The sequence below is a fragment of the Diceros bicornis genome, chromosome 12, assembly GCF_020826845.1.
Source record: "Diceros bicornis minor isolate mBicDic1 chromosome 12, mDicBic1.mat.cur, whole genome shotgun sequence".
Taxonomy (NCBI): domain Eukaryota; kingdom Metazoa; phylum Chordata; class Mammalia; order Perissodactyla; family Rhinocerotidae; genus Diceros; species Diceros bicornis.
The window spans coordinates 35,906,260-35,928,640 of record NC_080751.1 but is presented as its reverse complement, the minus strand read 5'-3'; the positions used below and the strand labels follow the sequence as shown (position 1 = coordinate 35,928,640).

General features: G+C 36.6%; 1 protein-coding gene across 15 annotated transcripts in view; it reads right to left on the bottom strand.

Annotated features, from left to right (window-relative positions):
* NRXN1 (neurexin 1) overlaps positions 1-22,381 on the bottom strand; it is a 1,082,241-nt gene that overhangs the window by 4,113 nt on the left and 1,055,747 nt on the right. For 9 of the 15 annotated variants that reach the window (XM_058551255.1, XM_058551254.1, XM_058551259.1 and 6 more), the window contains one exon: positions 21,330-21,417. In XM_058551255.1, the coding sequence (XP_058407238.1) occupies positions 21,330-21,417 (88 nt within the window). The remainder of the gene's footprint in view (positions 1-21,329; positions 21,418-22,381) is intronic. The other 6 variants (XM_058551256.1, XM_058551260.1, XM_058551261.1 and 3 more) reach the window with 1 other exon arrangement.

The following is a 22,381-nucleotide window of genomic DNA, read 5'->3' as shown; positions in this document are numbered from 1 at the left end:
GATTGGTTTTGAGTCAAAACTCGGTACCTAATAGATGATAACAAATAAAAGACTGGCTGGCCCATTTTTATTCAACTGACAAAACCCTCATTTAGTCTTTCCAAAGTATAAATAAAGCTCTTCCTTGGGTACAAGAAATACATGACAGGGTGCATTAATGTCTTCTCCAAGGCCTCGTCAGGCATAAAATTGATCACAGATGGGGAGAAAAAGTCCTGGGATTTAGCTTGTAGATGGCGGGGGGGGGGGGGGGCTCCTTTCCTCTACATAATTAACTTTTTTAAAATTATTATTTAAAAGAATTTAAAAGAACAGGAACTGTAGAGAGAGAAGATTCTATCCTATCTCTGACCCTAGGTCATTTTTCTTTATGAATTGTGTTTTCTGTCTTTCTCTGAATCTTCATCCTTTCCCTTGTCTTACAGAAAAAAGATTACTTTTCAGATGTAATGGATTAAAAATGCTATAATTTTCAAAACACTTTTTTTGTAAATTATGCAGAATGAATTTAAATAATCTCAAGATTGCATATATATTGGATATATACGTACGTGTGTATATGTATACACACCAGGAATTGAACAGCTCAAGAAGAGTAAAATTGGCTTTCATTTCACTACTATTAAATATCATTTAGTAATTATTTTTACTATTTCTACAAAAGTTCCTATTAATTATTGAGAATTATTTACCAACCCTATAGTTCTATATTGCTTTGTAATTCCATTTTTAAACGTCACCAAGATTTCTTCTGCCTAAATGTGGGTTTCTTGCTGTCACTTTCCTTTCCTTCCCTAAATAAAGCCTCACAGATATATTCACTTACAAAGCAATGGCTCTCAGTCTCAAAGCAGCAATATGCTGTGCTCTGGAGCCACAAAATGTAGCGGGTGAAACCTTTCTATGCTGAATAAGTCACTTCTTGTTTTACAAAAGCCCATGTAAGGTTGCTGAATAAAAAGCCTTGCAGTTGCTTCTGAAGCCAAGGTAGAAGGAGACAAAGACTATAATCCACAGCATTTGATTACAGGAAATTAATTTCCTCTCAAGAACAGAACCTACTGCAGGAACTCTGTCACTGCCTGACAAACCAAAGGCAGCACTTTCTCTTTCAAATACAGTCATCTTTGCCAAAGTCTGCCAATTAGCTCAGCTGCTAACTTTCCCTAAATGACAACTTTCTACTTGCTCATTTCATGGAGCATTCTTTTACTGTGGTGTCTCAAGAGCTGAAAAAGGGATTTTATTTAAATGTTACCTAAATCATTTTCCACTACCTGATGGAATGCTTTCATTTTAAACACATTTTCATAATTATCTCACTTTGTCTGTCAGAAAAGAATGGGGAGAATGGAGATAAAATCCTAATCAGATAGCTCACGATAAGACTTGAAAGTTTGAGAGTTTAAGCATTATATACTAAGAATATATATGTATTTTTTTCCAGTTAGGAGTTGGTATCATAAATGGACTATCTTATCCAAAATTTTTAATTTTATTATCTGCTCAAAAATTTCTGATAAGTTTTCACAACAGCTGTATAAATAGCACACCAACAACACATTGATATTAAAACTAGAATGAGATTGCAAGCCTAATCATCAAATGCTTTAATTTTGCCATATAGGCATTTGATAAATACCTCTTGTTTAAGGAAAATACTAGTCTTTTTTGCAACTCCAGCCAAAATGTTGCTTAAGTCACATGCGGGCCTAAAAATATCTCTGTAACCCCTAAGTAAAGATTTCAATATCACATTTTTTTTTAAAAGCTTACCAAAAGAAACCCCAGACCCAAAGAAGAAATATTTTATCTTCTTTTTCCCTAATTTACATTAAAAAATTAATAACCACCACAGGTATTATTATAGATCTGTTTTGAATATGCAGTTGCTTCCATATCTAATTGATTATTTAATAATTTTTCCTTTTTATGCCTCAAATCTGAAGGCTAAGTGATATTTTTCTTAACTTTTGTGCTAAGCAGAATTTATACGCTAAAGTGTTAGTGGAACATCTCTCCCACATGTGCAATAAAAGGCTAGAGAACTTTAAATATATTTATGAATTATTAATGTGGTTTCACTTATTGATAGTCATTAATGGTTTATTTTGATGATCACTGAAGAATCTCTGAGGATTTTTTACGTTTTTTCCTCTAAATGTAGAGAACAGTACAAATGGCTAACAAGGTTAAATGTCTTCTTATATAATTTGCTTAAAATTTTATGTAAAAAAGAAATTCAGTCATCTCGTAACTGTTTATGAGGATGTGAAAAAAGGAATTTAATCAGAGAAATCCAAAAGCAATTCTTATATTTCATGGATTTGAGAATTTTACCTTCCCTTTACACTCCATAGTAAACTAAATCAAGACATTTTAAATAATTAAAACAATCTACAATATGTTTTTTTCTCAGCAGGGCTAAAAATCAAATAAATGAACTAAAATTTACTTTTACCCCTTCTCCCTTTTTTTGTCCCAGCATGTGAAGAGAACACTTAAAAACAGGTAAAAGAGAATAAAGGAGAGGAGCTAAAAGAATGGAATACATACAAATTAGCAATAAGTCCTTGAATGGTCAAAAGTTAACTGATTTGTAGGCAAAACAAAGCTAATGTAGCCAGTTCATTATATTGGGCCCAGGGGCACAAGGAGTCCAGGTCAATGGAAAACTTCAGTAGGACTGATGACGGCCATTGAGTATGCCAAGGCATTTAATTATTATTTGGTGTGACTGGAAATAGACAAATGTTCAACTTTGGTGGGGTGGTGGCACACATATTTTAATTTGAGGCTAGGTCACAATCAAGAGAAAAAAAAAAGAATAGATGAAATCTCCTAAGTGTTTAAGCCCATTTATATCTATTTCAAGGATTCATAAAGTTAAAAATCGTCATCAATTACACACAGTTTATGTGAACACTAATAACAAAAGATTATTGTACTTATCAAAGTTTTCCCATGTAATTCTGCCTCCATTTTACTGAAGGATGCCCATTATCTTGTTCCCTTCAGAGTCAACTGGAATGGAGCGTAATCTGCTAGGTCTATTACACGTGGGGAGAGCACATATGCACACCTTGATGGCAATATGAAGGCTTTTGACTTTTGCTGGCATTTTTTGCCTAAATGGTTCAGAAGCTATTGATTGTACTGGAAAGGACAAAGAGCTGTCACAAGGATTATAATCTCTTTCATATAAGCCACTTCTCAGCCAAATGGCTATGGAAATATTCCTGCAACTCGTGTACTGATAAATAGTGTTATTTTAAAGGACAGATAAAAACTGATTTTTAATTCTCTCTTCTTCTCTCTCTCTTTTCAAATATTTAGCAAAATCTGATGGTCTCTAGAAGTTTTCCACATGGTCTGCTTTGCCTCAGATTTATCAAGAATCTTGTATGCTAGCTCTGTGAACTTTATTGTTTTTCATTGTCTAATTAATATTGTGGTTACTTAGGTAGGCATACTCTTTCAAGTGTTAGGACAGTTATTAACATATTTCCACATTATACCCTAAACCAATTTATTCATATCAGATAATAATTCCTTGTGGAAAATGCACAGTAGGCGCAAAAAATATATTCCAGTGCCTTGTCATATAAAAAGAATAATAAATGCATTTGTTGTTCTGAGTAAAAAATTAAAAAGTAAAATATTTAAAATTTTAACCCATCCTTCAACTTGCTAAGATAGTTATTTTAAACTACTATGACATGAAAAGAAATTGTCCTGATGTATGTTCTTTCTTTATTTTTGATGGTCGTGGCACTGTATCTATGAAAGAACATCATTTCCCCAAATAGGAACTAATTTAGATCCAGTTTAGGAACACCATAAGACAAACATGCTTAAGAGATACATTAAGCTCTAGTATAGAGGGCTGTTGGTGGCAGGTCTGCTTTCTTACCAGCTCCTCTGGCCCTCTGTCACCTTCTCCATGCTCCTCCCCATTCTTCCTCCTAATTCTTCCTCCTCCCTACCTCTTCTGTGTGTTCCTCTCTCAGATCATGACTTATCCTTGAAGGTGACCCTCCAGTAGCTTAGTCAGTGTGTCCCTCTCCACTCTCAGGTAAACAAAGAAGGTCAGGCCACCAGGGCTCAGGACTCTTTGCCTCTTGGGGTTGGTTCATTACTCAGCAAGGTGTTCAACGAGTGACAAAACTTACTGCCAAGTTCCTAATCTCCAATCACAATATAAAATAGTCCTTACTGGCAAAAAACGTCTAAATGTGATTGTTTCACGAGAACATAGTCTTTGTGTTTTATATTGGCATGCTTTACTTTAAAATTTAACTTCCTAAATTTGTTTATAGGATAAAATTATATGCTTTATCAAAACAAATAATATTTTATTACAAATTGTAAAAAACTTTTATACAGATGGAGATATGAGGAGCACATTAAGCTTTGCATTGGAGCCTATATTGACCAGTTTGCCACTGTTTGATTGTACCTAGTCATAACCTTAGCATATGCGAATGGAGGTATGAAGCCACATTTACTTAGAAAGATGATTACTAACTGAAGTTCTAAAATAACTAAGCATTTGGAAAGAGAAATCTTTGAATATGAATGATTTTTTCCAAAGAGATTTTGCTTTGTGATGGAAAGTGTTTGGCATCCTTTGGTTATTCTTTCTGAGATTGGAGACATACCAATCAAATATTGTTATTAAAAGATAAAACTGTTTTTGATTTATGTTTTTACAACACTGTACGAAAAATAATGTTTAAAGTCTTAATTCTGGTCACATAAAATGAGGGTTTGGTGGGTGGTGGGACCTTATATTTCCATTGATGAGTTCACCAAGGCAACCATGCCATCAGATGCTCTTTTTATCACTCAAATTGTCATTTTTATGAAACTATTTTGTATACTTGGATGAGCTGTTCTTTCACTGTAATCTTATTACATTTATGTTGTTTCCAAAGTTAGCTTTGCAGGGTGAGATTGTAGTTTCAAAGCAATCTTTATTGCTGGTTTTATTTCTTCAATATAGACTGTTAGCGTATAGGTACGTCATCAACCATGACCCTGTCACATCAAGGATGAAGAAAGAGTTTCACTGTATACTGATGACAATGAAAATTCAGCTTTTGAGCTTTAAGAAAAAAAATTGTAAGAGCTTACCAATCTTAACAAATAATAAACAATAAAGCATACCAGTTATAAAAAATGGAGCATGAGCTATATATTTCATATGAGGAGGGGTATATAAAGGATCATAAAACTCCATAATACTCAACATATATTAGTCCGATACCCAGAATTGTTAGATATCCTATCTTACAATAATCCTCTCAAAGAACTATTGGCAAAATGGATTTATTGACTTTTTTTCTAAGAGTGTTTGATCAGTCTTTCTGGTTTTATCACAGATTAAACTAAAAATAATCAATTTTAAATTTCTGTATCCACCCCCACCTAGGAAAAAGAGCTGCCTAAAATGATCTCATTAGACCAGAGCTCTGTTCAGTGTCTTAATAGACATGGAAGTTATTATAATTCTAGGCTAGCCTTAAAAATGGTTTCAGATTTATGGGGAAAGATTTGACTTTTCCAGTACCCAGTTTCATTAATACTGTGAAAAGAAAATTGGATTTGTAGGCTCCTGGGGTGTTTGTGAATTGAGATTAGCACAGTTTTTTCCCCATCTCCAAAAAATAAAGTTTATTATTTTTTACATTTTTGTGCTTCAATACAACATAGGCCTGAAGAAACAATTATGATGCAATCACTCACAAGAACGCATGTTTAAATGCCACAGTTGCAGGAAAGCCGGTGGGCAATGATTTATATGACACACACTAATTTCAACTCACTGTGGCTTTTTGAGAAGTGATGAATGCTGGATGTTTCAAATCCGTCCCATCCTCCCTTCCTACCAACTCCACCTATGCCCTGCACATTCTGAAGTTTGCTCCTGCAGGTCAGGCAAAAGGCTTGAGAGAGGTCATGTCTGACACGTATTAGCCCTTATCCAGTGAATTAGAGATTCAGGAAGAACTTGGAAATCAATAAGCCTTTACCACCTGCCTGGCTGCTGGGACTAACATTTTCCTCTGCTACTTTCAAAGCCACCAAGGTACATGTTTGAAGGAAAGTGTAGGGGTTACCACTGTGGGATTAAGAGGATCATTATCTTCACCAGAAATCTAGGCACTGCATTGGAAGAGATGCTAGCCACAGAAAAAATCACCATGTGCCTGCAGGACAAAGAGCACCAACTAGGACAGGCTACTACCTCAAATAGCACCACATGAAACATAAAAGGCAATGGACAATCATACCCTGTGACGCTGAAAATGAATAGACAGAGAAACACACACATCCTCCCTCATCTCTATGGGAAACCATAAGATCATGACATTTATGGAAGCCTGTTCTTTAACTGCCCTGTACGTTGTAAACTATGTGTCCACAGCTTAGTTATCTGCAAGCTTCATAGATTTTTTACATGGTCACTGTGTCCACAAGGTTTTATTAGAACCCTTGAAAGTGTCATGGTGTTTACTAAAGTACCAATGTGACTACTGTTCTCATGAACCTTTGTGGTCTGCTCACTGCTACCTACTCATATTTGTCTTCCATTTCTCTCAAAAGAGGTTACAGTTATAATTTTATTGCTGTCTCCCAATCCCTACAAACCAATAAAAGTTCTACCTTCATGCCTGGCTCATATGATTTTTTTCCTCCTGCCTGGCTGAATACTACTTATCTCTCAAGACAGCTTAAGTGCCCCATCGTTTATGAAGTTTTCCCTAAGAATATTCACTCCTTCTATCAACAAATATATAGCAAGTTATAGTTATGGTCCAGGAACTGTACTAGGTCCTGGGAGGTGAGTAGATAACCAAACACACTTCACGTCTGCCCTCAAGGACCTTGAAATATGAGAGAAAGTGACATAGAACTAAGAATCGCACAATTAAGCTTAAAGCAACAGCTGGAACGTGTGTGATAAGGAAAAATAGTAGGTACCACGTGGAAGTAGAACAGAGGTTTCTGATTTAGACGTGGGAGTCAGAAAGACCTTTCTGAGGTTGTGACGTTTATACTGAGACCTGGAAAATCAGTGGAGAGTAGTCAAGTGAAGACTCCTCTAATCAGAAGGAAGAACATGTGGAATGACCTTGAGGAAAGAAAGAGTTTGCTTTTCAGGAACTCAAGGATGCCAGGGTGGCTGCAGCATAGTGAGTTTTGGAAGAGAGTGAGAAGAACTTTGAAGGTGGATGTGAAACTTACACAGATCATAGTCCATGGAGTGAAGCCATACATGAAAAGATCAGCAAATTTAACTCCATAAATAATAACAATTTTATGTGGAAAAAGGTATCACTAACAGGGTGAAAATACAAATGAGAAAGGATGGGAAAAATATTTACAGTACATGTGATAGACTAAGAGTTAATACCTCTAAAATACAAACAGTATGTATCAACTGATATAAAAAAGAAAAAGACAAACAGGGGGCTGGCCCCATGGCGTAGCGGTTAAGTGCGCGTGCTCTGCTGCTGGCGGCCCAGATTCGGATCCGGGCACTCACCGAGGCACCACTTGTCAGGCCATGCTGTGGCAGCGTCCCATATAAAGTGGAGGAAGATGGGCACAGATGTTAGCCCAGGGCCAGTCTTCTTCAGCAAAAAGAGGAGGATTGGCATGGATGTTAGCTCAGGGCTGATCTTCCTCACACACACAAAAAAAAACAAAAACAAAAAACGACAAACAATCCACTAAGAGAATGGACAAAAATACACACAGGTAAAGGAAGAATAGAAGATCCAAATGGGTGACTAAATGTAGGATAAAATGCTCAATATCACTAGAATGGAAGTCAAAATAAAATAAGGAGTTTTTTTTTTTTTAACCTACAAATTTGGAGGAATAAAGAAGAAAGAAAGAATAGTGATAATATAGTAAGGAAACCTGTTGTGAAATGGCAATTTTGCTGGTAAGAATGTGAATTTTTCAATCATTTTTAGAAAGTAATCTAATAACATCTATTAAAATTAAAAAAGATTAAATTGCAGCTGGATGATGGGTGTATGAGAGTTCATTATACTGTTCCCTCTAATTTAGTATGTTTGAAATTTATAATAGTAAAAGTCAAAAAAAAAATACACAAATATTTTAATCAAGCAACCTCAGTTTTACAAAAAAAAGTCTACAGAATTAAATACACCAGCATATACATATATAAATACAGGATGTTTATCATAATGTTGTTTGTGATGAGAAATGAAAAAAGGTAACAACTTAAAAGTTCAGTAACAAGGCTATGGCTGAATAAATTATGGCACACTTATAGTCTAGAATTTCAACACAGTTAAAAATAGGAGTTAGAGGGGCTGGCCCAGTGGCGTAGTGGTTGGGTTTGCGCATTCTGCTTTGGCGGCCCGGGGTTCATGGGTTCGGATCCCGGGTACGGACATATGCACCGCTCATCAAGCCATGCTATGGCAGGGTCTCATATACAAAGTGGAGGAATACTGGCATGGATGTTAGCTTGGGGCCACTCTTCCTCAAGCAAAAAGAGGAAAATTGGCAACATATGTTAGCTCAGGGCCAATCTTCCTCACCAAAAAAAATTTAAAAAATAGGAGTTAGAGCTAAATCTGTTGACCTGAAAGATGTCCATAATATATTAGAAACAGAGAAGACCAAGTTTAATTCATATAGTGTGTTGCCATTTTTATGAGAGAAAAACAACCCTATATGTACATATGTTTATAGGAACATGGTGAAAGACGTATGAAAGATTCATGTGAAGTTGCTACCTGGTTAATTTACGGAGGTGGGAAAAATAAAATTAAGTAGAAAATAATTAATTAAAAATTTTCGACAAATATTTATTGACTAACAACAATTTACCATGTACCATATAAAACGTTGATACCAAGGGACCCAAAGCAGTCATGAGTTTTACCTTCTTAGAGCTTACACCATATTGGAAATAAAATAGAAAATGCAATAAAACAAGTAAGCCAACTTTAAATTTAAAAAATTCAATAACACAAGAAGGCACAAAAATTGAGTATTAAGAGAGAGAATAATGATGGGGAGGCTTTAGGAAGGGTCATCCGAGTAGTGGGCTTTCTGAGTAGAAGGTATTTGGGATGAGACTTAAAGGAGAAGAATCCAGGCCTTCTAGAATGAACCCTGGAAGGCCACTGAAGGTTTCAGAAGAAGGAAGACATGAGACAGAATGGCTCAAAGCTGGCAAGAATAGAATCAAGAAGACTTATTGGGAAGATCTGCAGAAAACCCACCTTTATCTCAATCTTCTCTCAACCATTTATTACATCACCCATTTTAGTATGGATTTCATACTATTGTGAAATCTTACTTAAATGTTTCATTTCTGTTCAGTTGTTCCTTCTCTTCCAGACTAGATTGCTAGTGCTTTGATAGTTTCCTGTGACACTTTCTCTTTCTACCAATTCCCCCACCTTCCAACATCTAATGAAAATGAACACACTAGCTGGAAAACGTATGTTTTCTGACTGACTAGAGGAAGAGATTTTTATAAGTTCATAAATTTTCATGAGTAGACTGAGGTGAATGTAACCAATAAGAAAGTGTGAGATAGCTTTGATTTCAAAGTTTTGAGAAAAAGTAATAAACAAGTGGGCAAAACACTGGTAGTAACACTGCATACATTTTTATAAAATATTTTTAACTTACTATTTCCCTAACTCTCATTCCCTATAATATCTTCAGTAAAAGAAGTAAATATGATATTTATTTAAATAAACCAGAAATCACTTCTCCTCTGCTTAGCAACTGGGATCAGTATGCATCAATGCAAGTATGGCATCTGCATTTATTTTCCCTATGCCTCCAAGCCTCATGTCACTAAATTCCAATGACTGAAATCACTAAGTTATTGCAAGTCAACCAAGTTAGCAGTCGTCTGTTTGATTCATTTGGGTGCCTTATTTACATCACGATCCTCTGACACCCACAGCACTACAAACAGTTGAGGGCTAACTTGGAGCTCTTTTCTCAAATTCAGGAGAGTAGTTGCAGAAGTTTCTAGGGTACTTTTCATTCCTGTTTCTATTAGAGCGAGAAAGCGGAAAAGGGCCTCATCAGTCAAGTCAAACTTTCCATGATTGTCAAGGAGAAGAAAAGCCGTACAGGCAATAATTGAGAAAATCAGTTTCAAAGCCAGGGAGCCTGGAAAGTCTGTGTGTGTTTTTCATCAAAATGTATTACATTTCAGAAAATGCAAGAAGGGCTACATTTGAAATGTAGATGCCATTACTGATTTCCATTCAACTAAACTCTTCGATAGAAAAACAGCTTCTTTTCCCGGGAGCTCACTGACTAAAACACCCAGAAATATATGTCCAGAAATCATTTTTCTTAAGATGCATTTCACTTTTTTACATATAGAAAGTTAAACAATCAATCTTTACACAAAACTGGGTGATTCATTCCAAGGAATCCTCAAGCCTGGAACCAGGAATTGGGGAGGAACTTTGTTTATAGGAAGACAAAGACGGTACCGTGACTATAGCTAGAGTAATGAAGAGTGAGTGCGTGTGTCTGCGTGTGCGTGTGTGTGTGAATACTGCAGCATTTCTTCCAATTCTCTGCCAGAAATTGCTACAGTGATCTTTTTTTCTTTTTCCTCACGATTTATAGGTAAAGTCAGGCTTCTGAGGAGCTCTAGGGAAAATTTCATAACACCTTGGAGTTAACTTACTTCAATATGTTTAAATATCAAAACCCTCTTTCTTAATTTCCTCCATCTTTCTCCTCTTAATATCTCCTCCATCTTTTTCCTACTTTAAATATCAAAACCCTCTTTCTTAATTTCCTCCATCTTCCTCCTCTTTCTTAATTTCCATATTGCATGGATTTATCCTTACTAGATATATTTTCACATTACTTCATTGTCAACTGACGCTCAACATGGCTGTCGTAACTTCTGACTCACCGTAAGGCTTAAATTCCTTTTCTTATTTTACTTAGTTAATAACTGTTACCTTTATGGAATTATCATTATAAGGTAGGCTCTGTGCTGTGCACTTTACACACGTTATCTAATTTATTCTCACAACAGCTCTGTGGTGTGGGTATTATCACTACTTTACAGGAAAGGAAACTGAGTCTCAAAGAGGTTAAGTTATTTAGGTTTTATAAGTGGCACAGCCAACATTCAAACTCAGGTAAGTCTATGGCTATTATAGTTTTATACATTCAACACATCTGCATTTATGACTGCAGAACAACTGGTTAATAGTTCGAATTTTATCCTGTCCTATAGACCACTGAACACTTGAGGACTCTTTTCTAAGCAACTGTCCAGCTCTACCCCTTCCAGCCACACTCCACTGCACCTCCTGACATCTATCTCTCCTTTCCAATAAAAGGCGTTTGCATTCCCACAGAATCTTAGGAAGGCAATGCAGGATGGTAAAAAGAATATTAGACATTAGCTTCTAGTCCAGACACTGCACCTAACTTGCTGAGTGACCCTTAGCAATTCATTATCCTCTGATATCATTTTTTTATCAGAAAAAAATATAATGGTGATACATTATCTCCCTCCCTGGGTCGCTGTGAGGATCAGATCAGATAGGACAATAAAAGTGAAAGTGCTCTGAGAAGGATAAAGTGCTGTGTAAAAACAATAATGGTCCGATTATTTCCCTATGTTTTCCACACAGAAGGTATTGACTTAGCAGCTGTCCCAACAATTAGACAATTCTGCAACACGTACCACACACCATGGCTCAAACAGTTGTGGCAGTGACCGCCAAGGACATTATCTCTGTGGGGGTCCCCAGGTTCAAGGACTTCCCTTTCACAAATGGAGGCCCTGTGAATTCAGGTGGCAAAGCGACAATTTGCATTGCGGGGCATGTTGTTTCAGGCCATTAATCGTTGTGTGGCATGCAGAGCTTGCTTCTGTTTATCTGTGAAACATTCTCTCTTTACGGATCAGTGCTCTCTGGCTCCTATTGTTGGAGTGAATTAAATTTCTGCCTCTTTCAAAATTTTATTATGATATTTTATGTTTTTAGTGTCATGAAACCAGTCACCTAAGACCACTCTTTGGCAATAACTAATTATCTTGGAAATAATAACACTTTTGATTAAGTTTTAGAGTTTCTTTTTTTCCTCCTTCCTTCCCTGCTCTGGAATTCCATGGCATTCTCTGGATGAAATCCAGAGGAGAGTCTCTATTGCAGAGTTGCATGCTGCGTCCTAGGTGCACTGCTCCTCAGCCAGGGTTCCTGCACAGCGTCTATGTAAGTCCAGGTCATTCTGGGTAATGGGGTGGTGTACAGTTTTCTTGATTTAAAACTGGGTCTACTCACTTTGGGTGATCATCTTTATATTCCTGTCATGAAGCTATTGCTGTCTCAATTTTGTTTTGTTGGGAAAAGATCACATTCTTTTTGAGGAAAGTGCAATAGCTGAGGCGACAGCTTCCCCACCGAGCCCATTCGAAGGAAGCAGGTCAAGTCTAGAACTGGGAAATATGGATGATAAACCATCCATCATGGGAGGGGGTGTGTGGTGGGCATGCCCAGTTCAGTCATGCAGCCCAGAACATTCCTGAATGTCTTAGGAGGAAGAGCAAGTGCATTATAAAAACAGGCAGGAAAGCTAATCATTCCTTCTCTCAAAAGCTCTGTGGGGCAGACACCTGCATTTGTTCTTCCAAAAATAAGAATAGCAGATGATATGTGCCCTCTTCCCACCCTAGCAACCTAAATTTATCCCACTCAAGTACTGCTCTTTTCTTACTAGTTTCCTAGTGGCTACTGAGAAAAGTTTTATGCTGATAGAATTCAGAAATACTTTCTAAAACTTTCCAGATGCTAAAGTGCCAATTACTAATATTTCCCCTTCTTGCCTGGGGCTATCGGTTTATTTCGATTTATGATGTGGTTTACTCCTCAGTTAATCTGCTAGTACTACCAGTGAAAGCTAATTTATATTATTAAAGTTTCTATGTGGCCAACTCAATGCTAAGTGCTCTATGTGCACTCTCTCTTTTATCAGCACAACAATGTCATGAGTATTTAACACCATTCATGTCATTTTGCAGATGCAAATAATCAAGTACACAGAGGTTCAATACTTCGCTTTGGATTACACAGCAAGTGGCTGAACTCAGACATTTTGACTTTCAAAATTTGCTCAATGAAATGTAAGGTTTTAGTGTGCTCATAGGTGTGGCAATATTGGTATTTCGCTTTCTCTTTTTAATTTAATTGATGGCCTCTGGCTGTACTGGCATCTTTAATACATCCTTTCTTAACCTGGCAAATTAATAAAGTATCCTTATCTGTTTCCTATATTATTACCAATGCCAGGCTTCTTATAATACTGAGGATGGGTAAAGAAGCCACTAATGATGGGAATATTCAATCAATGAGTCAGAAGACATGAGAAGAAACCTGTAGACTAAAGCCTAGTGTAACATTTGGAGCACCATGAACCAGCAAAGGAAGCATATTGGAGGCAGCACGCCCGATAGTGTGGTATTCAGAATATGCTGGCTTAACTCTCATATCATCTCAGGAAACGTAATTAATAAATACCAAGAAAACTCACAGGAAAACAATCTCATAATCAAAACAGGTATTTCACACAAATTACAAGAAAACATGATTTCATTCTTCCTGGATTTCATGTTTCCGTAAGAGATACACTTATCCTCTATTTTTCTAAACCTCTACCACATTTCTTCCTTCAGGGTGGGTGAACATTTTAAAGCATGGCAATATATCTCACTGTTTCCTTCCAAAGCTCAACAGGACATGTCACACTTTAGAAAGGCTCTTACAGTATTTTAGCATTTTCTTATAAGGACTTGTGATGTGCAAGGTTATTAATGTTTTAAGGCTAGATACATGTAGACTGCCTAAAAATTTATTGTGTACTCACTACTGAACAGATTTTTCTGTTACGTATTGTAGGGAGGTTCTGTATTAGCAGCCAAGCACTTTTTGCGGACTTTCAAGGAAATGCTTAATTTAACTCAGCAAACTCACTTATTTGCTAAGTAATTATTATAAGCAGTCAATCATATGTTAGTTAAAACATTTGGATAGAGTCCACTCTCTCTAACATCAAAAGAGACTCTGTTCATTTTTCACTCAGAGCAAATCTGTACGCCTTGGGAGGGGCCTCTACAAGGTAGAACAATGAATCCAATGGCACAAAACCAATGCTAGTAGCAATAGGTCCTCTACTCACCATGGGCTTTATCATAATTATTTGTTACACTCTTAGTATGTGCCAGGCACTCTGCCAAACACTGTGTATGCATCTTCTTCTTTCAATCTCGTAACAACCCTATTCCCCTCATTTTACAGACTAGGAAATTGAGCCTCAAAGATACTAAGTAACTTCCACAAGACCAGGAAGGGCTGCAACTCAAACTAGTTCTACCTGACTCCAAAGTTACCGCCATGACTAACACTCACTCCATTGTATATCACAATTCTTACAAAATGCTCTTAAGAGCTTGTCTAATGTGTGACAACGGTCCATTCCATTACATTGTTAAAAACAATTCTAAAATCACAGAAATGTCAAAATAGTTCACGGTAAATAAAAATTGCTGTGTTTTGAAAACAAAAACAAAAACCACCTTTGGTTATTTATTTATTTTTTTCCTACTGATCTCCTGGTAGGAACTAGTTTTGGTGAGTGAAATTCATTGCCTAGAAAGGTGGAGTCACCTTCACTGAACAAGATCTTAACGTTCCCCACATCTGACCAAACTTTAGACAGGCTTCTTTCTGCTTCTAGGTCTCTGGCCTCCCTTTCCTTAGAGCATTTACTTTAGAAAACTTGTAATTCCAAATTCCTTTTCTGCCCCTTTCATATGTAAATATCTTCCAAAGCCTCTTGCCTGTGTTACAACCCAGAACTTTTTTTCAGGAAGCTGGGAGCCATCCATTTGAAATATAAACTTCAAGGAAGATAACTTCCCATCTCCTGGTTTCTGTGGGAGGGTAGGAGCCTACCTTTGGGGGTCCCTTTGCTCCAAGTTGTTAAACTATCTCCAGTCATGAAGATATTCAAAGGAGGTTTACTTTTCCTTTGGGTGAAGCCAATTAGCAAACACAGAGTCTATGATCCCTCTACCCCAGCTCTTAACAACTCTCTAGTCTTTTTATTTTTCAATGAGTTAAGTTCAGGTTGAGTTCTGGTTTCCTTCTATTGTAATAGTCTTGAATAAATCTACCTTGCATGTTTAACTTTGTCCAATGTAATTTTTGTTTTGACGTTACTTCTCTCAGAAAAATAAGGGAAAAGTGAGTGGCAAATGATAAACCATACAGCATTCATTTTTATTGCAGTTTTCTGGAGAATAAAATTTATACAGAACACAAACGGTTCCTCCACCAGCACGCCTCACACTGAAAGCCAACTGGCCCATCAGTGCCCAAAATCCAGCTACCCTGTCCTGCACCTATGTGATTAGCTGGGCCCTTGGCACTGACTCTGGCTTGGTGCTCAGGAGATGCTCTAGATGTTTCCAAAAATGGAACATCATTACTGCTGTTTTTCTGACTGTAGCTCAAAATTCCCCATTTTAACAGCAATGGGTTGGCTATTATGGGCTAATTAAATTCGCTTTTGAATAATTACATAATAAATACCCGAAATTTGAATGTAGCACAAAATTATCTTCTAATCAGGATCTAAAAATATGATCTAATAAGTGATATATTCCTTTAAATGATTGTGATTACTTATTTAATGAAAAGATGCACCGTGTTCAATATACATAACTTTATTCCTAATGTGGTTAATGGGATCAATTCAATAGAAATCCTTTGATCGTTTCTCAAAATAGCACACTGGAAAACCACTGAAAATTGCATGGTAATTGCAGCAAATTTAGCCTAATGAATAGTAATACATGTAAAGGACCTTTTGCCATCAAATTTAAATCTATGCCAGCCATGGAATTATTTAAATGAACATTTTTGAAATTAATCCTATATTTGTAAGGTGCCTGAATTCTAGAAGAAGCTCTGCATTCCAAGAAATTAAAAGCCCATCTTTTCTAAACTAGAGAGCTTACTAGCTCTAGCTCTCTCATATTACAAAACGTAACAATCTCTCTGAATCTCCTTAGCTATGAAAATACTCCACAGTTTTGTAAAATAATGAAATAGAATAATGTTTATAAAGTACTAAGAACAATGATGAACACAGCATAAATCTTCACTAAATACTAGTTATTAGGGTGATCCATCATGATTCATATAACCTGAACCCTGATCAGTGTGATCCAAATGACAGGCAATCAACAGTGATCCTTTGAGGGGCTGTACTGACCACCCTATCCCCACTGGTTCAGCTAATGTTTCAGAGATTGCCATAAAAATGACGATTCTTTTCTTCCCCTATATTTAGTCAGATTTTTTTGTTATTCAATGTAGCTTTTCTTTTTCTCGTTTGACAAGGGTTTAATTGATTTGAAAGTGGCCCAATATCCTGTTAGCTACCCCTGCCCACATATACATACACAAAGAGAACAGTCATATTATTCTTCGCACTATAAATCTAAGAGGAAATTGTCCATCCTAAATAGGGCTCCCAGGAAACAGGAAGTTGGGCCTGTTCTCTTTGTTACAAATGACAAATTAAAGTCATTCATCAGAAAGTTCCTACACCAAAGAGAGTCATTATCATCATTTATAGTCTCAGATATCAACATAAAAATCACCTTTTCAAATTCCTTCAGGAGTTTTGAGAAAGGGGTCTATTTAGATGAAGGCCTCAAACTAAGGTGTACTGACATGATTAAGGGTCATCTTGGAATTTAAGTGGTTTACAGTGTCGTCATTTTGTCAGTTCACTAAGTGAATCTAAAACAAAAGATCTCAGAGAAATCTGTTTTACAAAAACTTATGTTCATGTGAAAAAAAGAATTCTTGGAAAATATATATATGTATATGATGCAAATAGTAATAACAGCAAACACTCATATAGCACCTATTATGAGCAAGGCATTGTTCTACAACATGCTTTCCATATATTAAATCATTCAGTCTAATAACCAAATCTCTAGGCTGAGGGAAAAGTACAGAGAAAAAGTGTTTTTGAGAAAAGCTGTGAAGAAAAAGTCATCCACTTGTCACATGTCCTGGCAGCTGAAACCAGGCATTTTAGGGCGATGGTACCCTGTGACCTAGTTACAAATGGCTGCTTCAGATTTCTACCTGTCAACTAAGTCATGAGGTTCAATTAAACCTCCTGAATTGCACAGCCACCATCTCATATTCTACAACACTATTTATACCAATGTGAAGTTGTCATCCAATGCTAACCAGGCAGGACAGTGTGGCTGGAATCAGGTATAATTGAGTTCCATGTGTTCCCACCCAGGGGGTTGTTCCTGATCTAGTTTCAACATGTACAGTTCCCATCAGGAGGCATGAGTGATTTCATCAGTTGCCCACCAATTTTGAGCCAGGACAAGTAACACCATTATGTAAAAGGGAAAAAATAGCTTGAATATTCTTTTTTATATAACTGAATTGGGAAAAAGAAAAGCTGCCACGTATGCTCTACTTTATGCCAGGCATTGCAGTAGGTGCCTTAAATATATTAGTTTTAATTCTTGCAACAACTTGAAAAATACATGATATTTTAATGTCAAAGAAGAAGAATCTGGTAATCATAAAGAATAACTAAAAAAGCACCTGAGGTAGAAAGATGTCCTTTTGTAGAAGGGAATTGAAGATGTAAACTCTATTTTTGCTCCCAGAGCTCAGCAGAGCAGAGAGTGCACAGTAGGACTCAATACTACCTGATCAGTGGTGAAATTGACAATCCAACAACATACAACTTCCCTCTTCATTAAGAGTTCTGGCTGGAACCACACGGTAATTCAAATTTATCAAACACTTGATAAAAGGTAAAATTTACTTGTGCTCAATAAGATGCTGGATTTTTCCTATTTGTTTATTAATAGCCTTAGGAAAGCACTTAAATAATGAGCATAGCACATTTTCAGAGAAAAAGTCATTTTTTGAGGAAGGGTTGGGTTAGCGTGATTAGAGAAACTTCATATGTAAACACTCAGGGAACCTAAAAGACACTGGCAATGAAATACATAGAAAATTTGGGCAACCTACTTATAAAAGTAATTATGCATCTCTTTACAAAAATATCTGCTTTCACTTGCTTAAGGAGTAGCAAAAGTGCATAGCAGAAATATCCACTTCTGAATATTTAACTCAATATGTTGCTTTCCTAAAAATTCAGTTTCCCAAAATATGACCTGCTAATATTTGAAATGACTTTTATCAAGATATATCTAACAATATCCAAGGTCTAATAACATCAGCAACTATAATTCTTGTACATGTTATTTTATATTTGTAGTCAAGATGAAAAGCAAGCAAGAAAAAAATATTTAAGAAAACCAGTACATCATTACATTAAGAAACAAAGACCTGCAGGAGAGGCACGCTATAATGAAACGATATTCAGATTCAAAGAGGATAAAAAAAAAAATCTCTATTCCAAAAAAATAGTTGGAAAATAGAAACAAATCATATAAACTAAGAATTTCATAGGAAGCTATCACACGAACAGAGCCAATTCTGCCAAAAGAGCAACACTGCATGAGTTATTAAAGATGAGCATTAAAAAAAAAACAGGGAATTGGACAGAAAAAGCCAAGGTAAAAAAGAGATCTCACTTACAAAACGTAATATAGAAAGAGACCTATTCATGGAATACACTATCAAGACACTATCAAGGAAAGGTAAGATCAGAAGAAAAGCTTACAGCGAAAGATCCCACTGAAGCAACAGAATCTGAAAGTTAAGCCTTAAGAGGAATTGAATTGAAAACTAGGGGGTGAGGAAAGAAACACTGAGGGAGAGGATGAGAAGTTAAACTCGTCCTGCTACAAGAGTACCCAAGTAGCTGTCATCAGTCAGTCAGTAGCTGCTGTGTCTTGTACACTGGGCGCCAGACTTCGGTGCAGTGGAACAAAATGAAAATTTACACGACAAATCCATGCAGGGAGCAAGACAAACAGGGTGCCTGCTTCACGGAGCTTCCCTTCTGGTGGGGGATGCAAGCTACACACTAATGAACAAGTAACAGATTAGTAAAGAGTCTTTCAGATAGTGATAAGTGTGGTAAAGAAAACACAGGCAGAGAGATTATCTGGAGTACGGTTAACAGGCTGCTCCTCACTTATCATGTGTTATAATAGTCAACAAAGCAGACAAAAGTCAGGTGAATAAAAAGGAGAGGAAGATGACAAAAAAGTTCTCTCTCTTTTTCTCTCCTCTCCCCTCCCCCATCCTACTGTCTTGTTCTCAGGGCCTGTGTTCCCAGAGAAAGGGAGAGACGGTAAACTAGTCTATAAGGAATGGTTAGTAAGACCCATAAGCAATGGCTAGAAGAATTGGATCATTTAGCCGCATTCAAGAAGAAAAAGAAGTGACAATTTTAAGTGCCATTAGAGTTCTCACACTGGATTTACTAGGTATTCAAAGTGAGGACTCTACATAAAGAGAATGATAGCCTATACTCAGACAGTGAAAGTAGGATTCAGGCCAGAAGAAAACCAGCAAGTACTGTAACTAGTAAGAATCTATACTGTTTTCAGCACTGTGTTAATACACTGGAAAATACTGAAAAAATCTATTTCTCTTAAGAAAATGCTAATTGGGAAAACAAAATCAAATATAAATATAAACACACACATCAATGTACAACCAAACACCAGACTTTGTTTTATGAACAATCCATGCTGTAGGATTTCAGAGAAGATCGGATACAAAAAAGAATGTCACAATCAGGTGTGTGAGAATAGGAGAAATGCGGAAAGAAGAAATTTGAGGGAAGAGGAAGGCATACAGATAGGGATTGATGTAATGGACAAAAAAGAAATAACTTTTTTTTTTTTTTTTTTTTTTGGCTAACACAGAGAGAATTAGAATACCAATGAAAACAAAGGCAGGATCTTGGCAAAGCGGCCCAGGATGGTATCATGAAGTGACCACATCTGCCCAGACAACCAAAAGGGATTGGTTGTAGATTTCAATAAAATGGAAGAATGGATGGTCATCAGAGTTCTAATAACTGTGTATGAAAGACAGTTCTAGAGGCTGAGAATTTTGATTGGTGGGGTGGAGGCTAGAGGAAGGAGGACCAGAACACAACCAGTTTGAATATCCCAAACCTTCTCCTGCTGACATATGACTGCTGAGGTTCTGCTCCTCATTGGCATTCAGTAGCTGCTCTAAGTGCTTAGAGTATAGAGCTACAATCAGCAGGAAGAAGCGATATTCAAAAGGAGATGCAAGATATGCATCCTGAACCATGTTTTTATCCAAATATCAGAGTTAATAGATTTAATTTACAGTGATATTCTTCACAAGAATGCAAATAAGTTATTTTATTGTGACATGAAGTTCTCCTGGGGTCCTAGGTGACAACTACAGAGATCACGAGGTAGCTGATAGTGGTTAGTCCATATCTACCTCACTCATTTTGTTAACCTAAATAAGAAAATTATTGAATTTTAAGAAACACTGCTTTACAAAGGAAACTAATGGAAATGATCCTAATACTTGGTACTATAACTATCTGGAATCAAACCCAGGCTATGATTCATTTTCAGGGTCCACAGCCCCTATTTAACACTACAAGGCTGCATGGAAACAATATTTATATGTTAGTCAGGCACACTGTATCACAAAGAAGGAGGAGAAATTATGCATCAACTAGAGTCAAAATGCATCAATTTGAATTTTAGGGATACATGGCAAGACTCAAATATTTCTCTATTAAATGTATCAAGAACTCTACCCACTGTTTATTTTACTACTGCCATAATACCCTCACTTCCGAAATTCAGAAATATATCACTTAAGACAATTTGTTGGAAGAATGAGTGGTAGGGACTTTTTGTCAGTAGAAAGGTCAAATAATTTTCCACAATACACTGCAATTTTTAAGCTTTTCAGTTTTACTACAGGTGGCCCAAGGGAAAGCCTACTATATCATATTATGTTGTGAGTTAACAGAACGTGAACAGTAAGGTAACAGCCTTGTGCTGTCCTCCACTGCTTTTTCTGAAATACGTAATCTTGGTGGGTTTTGTTTTTAAAAATTTGTTGTTCCGTAAATGTTCAGTAAATTTCCTGGGGAAATTTATCCAGGCGAAAAGCAAGAACTCTTATCTCACAATGAGACTGTTTAATAGGGTGGACTTCTAGACATAAACGCAAGGCTCTTCTAAGGACTACGGCATGCAACAAAGATTTAGAGTAAAGCAAAGAAAGTAAGAAAAAAAGTCGACTAACCTAACCCACCTGAGCTCGGCTCACAGGGGTCAATGTCCTCGTCATCACTGGGACACTCCGCTGAGGCCACAAGGATGTCATCTGTGGTCTGTAAAAGAATCACACATTCAGTAGATTAATTTAAAGGGACCTAACAGATCCTCTCATCTTTGTCTCATTGACAAGTGAAACACCGTTTGTTTTTACCTTACAGGTTGAGAAACAAAATTCAATATTTGCCTTCCCAAGGACATAGAGCTTACATTTTTCAACTTATTTTAGATCCTTCATGGAAGTATTTGCATATTTGTGAAAACTTGATTATAGCTCATTTTACACGAGGACACAGAAATGGTGGTAGCCAACTTAGAGATACCCATCCATTCAACTGCACAGAGAAGCTGCACACAGTACCGTAAGAGGTTTAAAACAACCTGGCAGAAACAGATGACTTGAAATTTATTACAGCCCTGGAGTGCTACAATGTATGCATCAGTAGGCTTTATGCAGTACTTGTGCTTGGCTTCCTAAAAGCAGAACAGCTATAACCTTTTATATTCATGACCAGGTAGAATTTGATGAATCTTTGAAATATAGCTTGTCATTATTAGGAAACATAGATTAAGTAGAGAATATCTTTCACTGATGCAAAAAGGGAAGCAAATATAGTCCATTTAAGGTATTTTTTAAATTTGTGTTGAGCTTTCCCTCTCTATTCTCATTTTTGTAAGATTCAGATAGTAGGTATCGTTTCCTCAATGTTCTTTTCATCATTAAGGTTTCATAATAAATGAAAAGTGTATTGGGAGGGATGATATTTTACAGTGAATAGGATAGAGGTGACAGTTTCCTCTGTGACATTCTAGTTGCTTCATTGCACTTACAGCAGAAAAGATAACCATCACTGTAATAAAAAGCAGAGTGTGTAAATCCTAGCAGTCAGTCACATAATCAACACATTTACAAGCACCAAGGGTTGTTCTTTACTGCCACTTACAAGCTGCAGTAAACTCAGCATAGATATTGCATGGAAATTGTGAAGGTTTGCATCAGATTTGGCTAATGATAAGGTA